General features: G+C 41.6%; 1 protein-coding gene across 1 annotated transcript; it reads left to right on the top strand.

Annotated features, from left to right (window-relative positions):
• The first annotated feature begins 1657 nt into the window (after positions 1-1657).
• NDUFA4 (NDUFA4 mitochondrial complex associated) lies at positions 1658-7230 on the top strand. Its single transcript, XM_004702687.2, has 4 exons — positions 1658-1787; positions 2863-2951; positions 3657-3717; positions 7015-7230. Exons 1-4 carry the CDS (start codon positions 1746-1748, stop codon positions 7069-7071), a joined length of 249 nt encoding a protein of 82 aa, XP_004702744.1. The 5' UTR covers positions 1658-1745; the 3' UTR covers positions 7072-7230.
• Positions 7231-9296: the final 2066 nt, after the last annotated feature.

Genomic DNA, 9296 nt, shown 5'->3' with positions numbered 1-9296 from the left:
TTCGACACCTCGTGATCACACAGGCTGGTGTGCTTCTTCCATGTGGGCTTTGTTGCTTCTGAGCTAGATGGCCCCTTGTTTACCTTCAAGCCTTTAAGACCCCAGATGCTATATCTTTTGATAGCCGAGCGCCATCGAAGATCCCTTTGTAAGCCACAGAAATCCACTCGAATAGGTATGCATGTCTAAATCAATGGCTTCTACATCCACACAGCTGGTTTACAGTGAGCCTCTGTAATTATCCTTGACTCCTCCCTGTTATCACTTCCCCACTCTCAACAATCACTCAGTGCATCTTGCCGATTCTTCTGATTCATCACATTTCCTACTCTAATCCCAGGTACCACTATCTGTCATATGAACAATTTATAATGGACCTTTAAGTGACCCCACGTCATGCTCTCTGGTGGCATATGTGTTGGATTGTTAACCACTGGTCTGCATTTCAAGACCTGCACTGGAGAAAGAGAAAGCTTTCTACCCTGTGCTATAGGGTCACTTTGTCAGAATTGGCTCGATGACGGTGAGTTATTCTTTATTAGATAAAGCAATCATCAAAAAGATATCTTGCATTCCCAACACTGGTTGCATAAAACGCAGGATTTTTAGGTGTTCATGGTCCAGAAGCTCCAACGCCTAGCTTGCTCTGTTCTGGCTCCAGCTTTACCAGCCCACTCAACTTCTCCTTCACAGGTACAACATGCCCTGGACCCCTGCATCCTACTTTTTCACCCGCTTAACTCCTTCTTCTGTTCCAACTAGCCTGCGTGTAACTCTTCTGTACTTCCAGTCTTTCCTACTCTTCCTATTCCCGGTTACTGCCAGTTGCAGTTAATCACTACTTCAAGCGGGACCAGGTTCAGGTGAACCGGTTTACCGTTGACTGCCCAGAACCTTATTCTAGAGGGTACCCAGTCCGATGTTAAGACTTTCGTATGAAAGAAAGTTCATGTGTGAACAATTGGATTGGGGCGTGAAAGGGACATTTTAAAGAATGTAACTTCGGAACCAAGGGCAGGAGATCGTAGTGACTTATCGCACAGGTTTTCGTGGCGATGAATACAAAGGGAGGGACAAGAAGCAAGGGATTTCGAGAGACACTAGCAGGCCCGTTGACATCTTTCAACCATTTACTAGTTTTTCATGACAGCCTAGCACAGGAAGCAGCTGCAGTCTTTTTAAGGCGGCTGACCTCTGCAGCCGGAGACCCGACCTAGCCTGCAGGCGCCTGGCGCTCAGCCACCGGAGGCGCCGCGCAGCTCCCTCTGCGGCCGACACGGCCGACACGGCCGACGAGCGCGCGCCGAGCACGCGCGTCACCCGCGCACCGGCGCGCGACCTGATTTGCAGGCGCCGCGCTAGAGGCCCACCCACGCAACCCATCCCTCACCGCTGGCCTCCCGAGAATTTGCCTGACGTGCCAATAGAAAGGCCCTAGTTTCGACGTAACCAAGTTCCTGTCAGAAATATACAGAGTCTAGGACTGAAGAAGGTTTTGTTGTGAAAGGGAATAATGATGGTCGATTCAGGTTAGGGCAGATGCGTGAGGGACGAGAAAAATCAGGCACTACTACGGGCAGCCGCATCCGGACCCTCCTGCCGCAAGTTGCCCTCGGAGCCAAGGGTCCTTCAGGTAGGAGGTCCTGGGTGACTTTGGGCGCCCGCAAAAACATCGTGCAGAGTCCTAGCTCCTGGGTCTGCCAAATTTGTCTTGTCTTTCCGGACCCGAGGCCAAAGCCGCAAACATGCTGCGCCAGATCCTCGGTCAGGCCAAGAAGCACCCGAGTGTAAGTTCAGGACCCCAATACTAGTGTCCCCACTTGTCCAGATGGTGTTAGCTGTCTGTCTGCCCCCTGGGAGCTTCTTTCAAAACTACTTACCGGTCGTCGGGGCCGAACCCTGGCTTGCTTTGGGCTGCCCTTCGCTTTACACAGGCACACTTGACCGCTGACTTCCACTCCAGGCATTGTAGGGTTGGCTGCGAGGCCGAAGTTTAGGGACACCGATGAGAAAAGTGAACTCCTGCATATTGGATTGGTCGTTTGATCTCACTCTCTTGCAATTAGAGGGATAGGTGTGCTCCGTGTAGGTTGGTGACCCGCGAAGGTTTGGTATCGTGTTTGCCTTCCTCCACTTCCTGGCCTTGTACTCAACAGGCCTCGTAACAAATATGAGAGATGGGTCCGGCAATTTGGATTCTTCAGTTTGCCTTGAAGTCTTGACATTTGGAGCGTTTGGGAGCTCAGAATTTAATTGCGGTCAAGTCCTTTTGAATCTCGTTCTATCCGACCACCCCCAGCACAAGAGCGTGTGGTCATTCTCAAACCCACTTACACAGTGCTTAATCGTAACTCAGTTCCGTAAATAGCAGTAGACTTCAGAAGCAATACGTTCTCAGAGCATATGTTTTAAACCAGTCATTGTAATAGGTGTGTTTCTGTTTCCTTATTATTTCAGGGACGTTTTGTTAAGCATCTTTATGCAGGCAAGTTTAAATAATTGGCACATGGCTCGATTTTCAATCCTAGACATAAAACTTTGAATTCTCATGGAAATTATGTGTAAATAGGCAAAAAGATTTGATACATTGGGTGGGGGTGGGGGCTTTTAAGATTTAAATAAAATTTACCCAGCGTTAAAGATTAGACACTTCAAACCAAAATTGCCTTCACGTGTTTTCAGAATTCCGTGTCTTTTCAACATAGTTTAAGAAATTTTATAGTAAGCTACTAAGAAAAGATCACAAATTAGCTAGTTGAGGCTTAGGAATCAATATCTAGAAACTGCTGTAGCCTCCTTTGCCCAGTATCTAGGCGTCTGAAGCCAGCTCTTAATTTTTGTCTATTTTGTGCTTGGTTCTAGTTGATCCCTCTCTTTGTGTTTATTGGAGCTGGAGCTACTGGAGCTGGACTGTATATCTTGCGTCTGGCATTGTTTAATCCAGATGTCAGGTAAAGACTTAAAAATGGGTTGAATATGGGTGGTTTTTCAAGCTGGTGTAGGAGACGGCTTCAAGGAGTAGAAAGAACCTGAGATCTGTACGCAATAAGTTCAGAAAGTTGTTTTTTTAATACATTTCCTGATTGTCTTGGCAAAGCACAACTACTAATAACTACATTGTAATGTTGTGAGGATTAAGATAACAGTTGTTTTTATAAAATGCTAATCAAGGGTCTTGTCCTTTGTAAATCTTTTAACATGTGTTCCATTTCTCCCACTGCTAGGATAATGATGTGGCTAATGGGGTTTTGTTTTGCCTGCTTTTCCACCAGAGGGAATGCCTCTTTTTTTGCAGTTGGAAAACAAGAGACCAAGAGAGATGGGCTTATTTCTCGTAATTTTGTGCATTTGGCTAGATCTTACTTTATTGATGAAATAAGAGTTGTAGTAAAAGATTAGGGACACAGTGTCCTGTTACAAAGACCGGAACCAAAACATTTGCCCCTTAGAGGCCCTCTGTTCCAGCTTTCCTAATTGACTACATGGTATTTATTATAGTTCCTATCTCTTTTAATTCCATGATGGAAATAATACCATGCTCTCTACCTAATGGAAAATGAGACTGATTTTGTTTAAAATACTAGTTTTTAGAAAGTACGAAACACTTTTAAACAATGTCTTAAGACTGTAACAAGGTAATGCTCTGTTCTGTTTAGTTGGGACAGAAAGAACAACCCAGAACCATGGAATAAACTTGGTCCCAAAGACCAATATAAGGTAAGCTTCAAATTGCTGAAGGTGTATCTTTTTCAAGTGATTTACATATCATATAATTCAGTAGTTCAATCATTTCAAGAGAATTGTACCGTCACCCCACATCAGGTGTTTTAGAACATACCCTCTCCCATGGTTAAATCACCCCCAAGATGAGTTATGCAGTCACAATCCATTCTAGTGCACCCTCCCATCTCCACCATTACTCCTGAGATCCCCGTACCCTCCCTATCATCTTCCCCTCCACCCTTGGTTTCCCTAAATCTCATTGAATCAGTTATTCTCATTGTGCATGCACTCTGTGCTTCACATTTGTGAGACCCAACAGAAAACAATAAAAACCAAAATTATGCTAAGGTGGTAAGGATAAAAACATAATAGTATACAAAGATATAAATAATGCATAAGAAGGGCTAGACCCCCAACAACATTCAAAAAGCTAGGGAAGACATTTGTCATGGGCCCAGTAAGAGAGACTTGTCCCCAGAACATGTTCAGGTCCTGTCTACACGGTGGTCAGCTGGCCAAGTATCAAGATCGATCCAGCGTAATCAAGATTACACTGGTCTTTGCCTGTTAGTAAGGCTATGTGAAACTGACCTGTGGCTTGAGCAGATCTGCCAGTGGCTTAGCCTCACTAGATGCTCTGCAGATGGGTTTTGGACTCCTACCATCCCCCATTGCCCTCCACGAATTGGGTGTTCATAATTTTTGCTCTTAATGAATTTTGTTATGGGTTGGGTAGTTTCCCATGAAATTGAATGTACAAGTAAAATTTCATTGTAATGAACACTGAGGCACTTCTAGACTGTTCTGTAGAATTAAAGTGGCATAGTGTTTTAATAAGTATTTTTTCTAGGAATTTTACTTACTCCTAATCTTCAGACTCTGAAATCAAGATAATCCAATGGTTACATGCAAGATATTTTTAAGGACCACAATTATAAGGGCTTTTGTTAGTTCTCTCTTTGCCATTGGACAGAACTTAATCACATGCCTCTACAGCTGCACAGGAGGCAGGGAAGTCCTGTGTGCTCGGAAGAAAGAAACAGTGCTGACAGTCACATTCATTTACTGATTTCTCTCTTTAAGCTTCCTGAATGAAGAGTCATTTTCTCTAGAATATAGCTAAAAAATTTTTAAACTATTTTATTGGCACATAGTTCGCATATACAATTCTATAGTTCATTAATATTAAGAAGAGTTGTACAAACATCAACCACAATCAACACCAGAACTCTTTTTTCTTGTATTCATTGTTAGCACCTCACCATTTTGCTCCAACCTCCTCTGCCATAACCCCAAGAAACCCTTAATCCAATTACTGTCTCCCTAGATCTATTTATCCTGGATTTCATATCCAGAAAAACAAAAAGTAAAAGAACAACCCCAAGCAAAAAGAATTCCACATGTGTTTCCCCTTAATTAAAAAAAACAAAAACAAAAAACTGAAACAAGATCAATAGGGAGATCAAATGATTAAGATACTGCATTTGAACCTAACTTTTGCCATAAATTTGCCATAAGCAAATTTATAGGAAAGAGACCAATCAAAAGGAGTGCTTATCATCTTTTGTGTAAAAATGTAGCATGCAGTTCTGGTAGCTTTTTTTAGCGTGGCCACCACATTTTACTTGATTCTTACAAGCATCTAGACATGTTTAGAGATTTGGAGCCAAGTTATAATCAGAATGATTGGGAAGCTGGGATCAGCAAAGGGTGATGATTACCATAAAGGTTGCTGTCATCAGCAGTGATTGCCTCCATCTCTGCCATGTAGGTATATACACATTAAAGGGTTTTGAACACTCAGTTTGCTCGAAACACCTTTTCTGTAGAGTGCTAAATCAGATTCCCAGTTTCCTTATTTTGATGGTCCAGCTTGGTGTAGTAGAAAGTGCTTGGTTTCAGTAATTCTCAACCTTCCTAATGCCATGAACTTTTAATACAGTTCCTCATGTTGTGGTGACCCCCCCAACCATAAGATTATTTTTGTTGCTACTTCATAACTAATTTTGCTTGTTATGAATTGGGCAACCCCTGTGAAAGGGTTGTTCTACCCCGCAAAGGGGTTGCTACCTGCAGGTTGAGAACCTCTGGTTTAGAGGCTCAATCCTGCCTTTTCTATTAGGTCAGTGTTAGGCAAGCCATATAACTTGATCTTTAGTTCCTTTTAAAAAACTAAGAGTGAGTGAATAGTGTTGCTGCAATAATTAGCTGTATAAAAAACATTCAGCACAATGTAAGAGAAGTTTTAGAGATTTAAAACCTGAAAAATAACAATTATTTAAAAGCCGTTGGTAACAATTTGGCTAGACCAGAGCATGTACACATGTACAGATAAGATCTGGAAAAAACACACGGAATCCAGGAACAATAAACCCCTCAGGGCCAATATTGAGAGTAGCTATACCAGGAGGGTAAGGGGAAGGTGAGGGGGATATAAGGGAGAACCATCCACAATGATCTACCTATAACCCCCCTCCCAGGGTGATAGATAACAGAAAAGTGGGTGAAGGGAGGCAACGATCATTATAAGACATGAAAAAATAATTTATAAATTATCAAGCGTTCATGAGGGAGGGAGGGGGAGAAAGTAAGAAGCTGATGCCAAGGGCTCAAGTAGAAAAAAATGTTCTGAAAATGATGGTGGCAACAATTGTACAATTTGCTTGATACGATGGATGGACGTATGGATTGTGATAAGAGTTGTACGAGCCCCCAATAAAATGATTAAAATATAATAAAAATGAAAAAATGTAACAGGAGGGATCGGGTTTCAATTTGATACTGATGCAATTTGGGTTATGTCTATTATGAAATACTGTGATGTGAAAGGCAAAGAAAGAAAATAGAAAAGCCATTGAGGTAAGCCATTTGAAAAGTTAAACTACACAGTAAAGCATTAGCTTATATAAGAGGATATGAAAATGTTGATGGAAAAATGACATTCTCTTTTAGTCAATTGGCTGTGTAAGGTCTTGCCCAGCTAAATTACAGCAGTTAACTAACTGAGTAGAGGTGGTAATTCTGGGTATTCTGTACCTTTTAAGAACTGGAGGCATATGTCATCAAAAAGGGTGATTAATTAATCACTTGGAAATCTCTATAGGTTCTGACTCTTCCTCCCCCACCACCAAATTATGAAAGGGCTAAAACTATGGTGTCTTTGTTTGAGTGGTTTTTATGTTGTTCAATATTTTTTTTTATTAAAAAAAAAATAGTTGTTATTAGAAACTAAAGAATCCTGAAACTTCTGTATCATGTCTTTGGAGTTGATTATCTCTTTTCTGTTCCAAGTTCTTGTCTGTGAACACGGATTACAGCAAGCTGAAGAAAGAAGGCCCTGACTTCTGAATGAAATGTTTCCCATAAAGCTGCTTAGAATGAAGGTCTTCCAGAAGTTATCCGCACAATTTTCCACGTAACCAGGATATGGTTATTTCCTAAATGCACGAAATCATGTTGGTGTGTCGTGTTGGGGTTTACACTGAATAATAAACATGTGAAACTTGATATTGTTTATTTAATGCTGAAGTCTCCTTTGAACATTATAGTATATATAGCTAGGATATATAACATAATTGAAAGAGTTTCTTGTTTTTCTATTAGTATAGCTGCAGATTTTTAGGTGGCTCTATTTTGTGCATAGTGTGTTGGTACCTTCACCAAAAATGGGTCTGTAAATCGTGCTAAAGTAGATTGGTAAAAGTAGTCAACCATTTCTGACATTGGCTAAATGGAAACCTGTGAATTTCTGTTAACTGGCAAAGTTGAAGGGTGCGGTATTAACTTTTTTTTTTTTGCATAATAGTCTGCAGATGTTTCATATGGTCTGTTTTATGGTTTTGGTACTGCCTTTAGTACAGGTTTCCATGTTCTGTCCTCACAGTACTAATTTCCTTGCGTTCTATACTGCTGAGTTGGATAATGAACTGCAGTGGCCACACAACTCAAACAGATGGTGTTACTGTTTGTTGGGTTTATTAGGGCATTCAGATGAGATGTCCTCGGGGTACAGTTTATTCTGGAGAGTTTCTTCTCTGCCATGGCCACGGACTTCTCTGGCTGCCGTCTGCTCCTTGGCCTGGCATTTACATCAGGCAATGTTAAAGCTCTTTTCAGAGGGTTAGTAGATGCCCAAAGGACATACTGTGGTTTAAGCCTCATCTGAAGGCTCTTGGCTCCAGCTCTGCTCCTCATCTTCAGCTTTCCAGATTAAGTGCCCCGAAGCAGGCCATTCAAACCGCCGCCTGGCCCAAAGTACTCTGTGATGGGAATCCACCGCCCTATTCCATGCTCTGATTCTTGGTTCTGTTGCTGCTCCTCTGATATGTAGGCTGTATCCTCGACCCTGAGGTTCAATGTGCAGGAATCCTAGGATCTAAAGGGCAACTTCATGCCTCGCCCTGCCCTTTTACTGCTCGTGAGGTTCCCACCTCCCCCATTCATGCTTATCAAATAGCTTATTTTATACCCAGTAGGATAACATCACAATTTTCCTTGTTAGCAATCATGATTGAATCATCAGTGTTCCCCCAGACCCATCCGGAAAGGGTCCCGTGGTGGGAGTTAACAAACATTAAATATTTGCACCGTACATTCCAGCGTCTCAAGTTGAATACCTCTCTTTAGTTTTTATTATTGCCTTATATTACCAGTATTTTTATAAATCTGATTTTTACTTGCCTTAGAGGTTAAAAACTACATAATCTGGTAGATATTTTGTTTTTTCGCGCCTCTTTGGTTTTTTTGGGGTAGCTTCAACGTCGACACTTCCTGCTCCTCCCAGTTAGACATGTAAGAGCAGCTTTTTGAATGGAAACCATCCTGTCACGGCATTAGCAGTTTTCTTGCTATGCTTTCGCGCACGCTTTTGTTTAATGAGTTCATAGGGATCTTCTAGATCTTTGTCTTCTAGTTTTCAGCATCTCATGAACAGTTCTTACCATCTACTTGCCAGAACTATATTTTATGCCATCCGCTCCTTTAACTGTGTACAAAATCCTGTTCTTAAACATTGAAATGGCCAAATATCTTTTCCCATGTGCTATTTCACACATAATGGTATGCTTTAATGATCTTTATATACATATTTAGAGTTTCCTGAACTTTTTGGATTAGAATTTAGAGTGGCATGGCATATTTAGCTAAATATATTATGTGAACTGTAGGTAGTGCAGGTGTATGTTGAGATGGTGGATTCGAATTATCTGATGGTATGAAATGCTGAATAAAATCACTATAGGCCTGGTCTTACGTGGTGTTATTACCACTGAAGTCAGTCCTAGTGTGTGTGCAATCAGTTGTTAGTCTGAAGAGTTGGACATTGCCCAACTGCCTGTCCATTAGGACTACCTGCACTTCCTACAAGGCCTGCCCTAGCTTGATGTATAACAGTGTTTTGAATGATTGGTAACATTGGACATCAAGGGAACATTTGAGAACGATTACATCCACAAATCGCGTTCTACAACATTGTAGTATGAGATGCACAAAAGAGATGTAGGCGCAGATTGTCCTCACTCAAATTTCTTAAGTTAACGTGTAGTTGGAATCTCAGTCCATCACTGCTGATCGTG

Source organism: Echinops telfairi, unplaced genomic scaffold (genome assembly GCF_000313985.2).
Source record: "Echinops telfairi isolate 266 unplaced genomic scaffold, ASM31398v2 ScPeMD7_23;HRSCAF=83, whole genome shotgun sequence".
NCBI classification, from domain to species: domain Eukaryota; kingdom Metazoa; phylum Chordata; class Mammalia; order Afrosoricida; family Tenrecidae; genus Echinops; species Echinops telfairi.
This window is presented reverse-complemented; position numbering and strand designations above follow the sequence as displayed.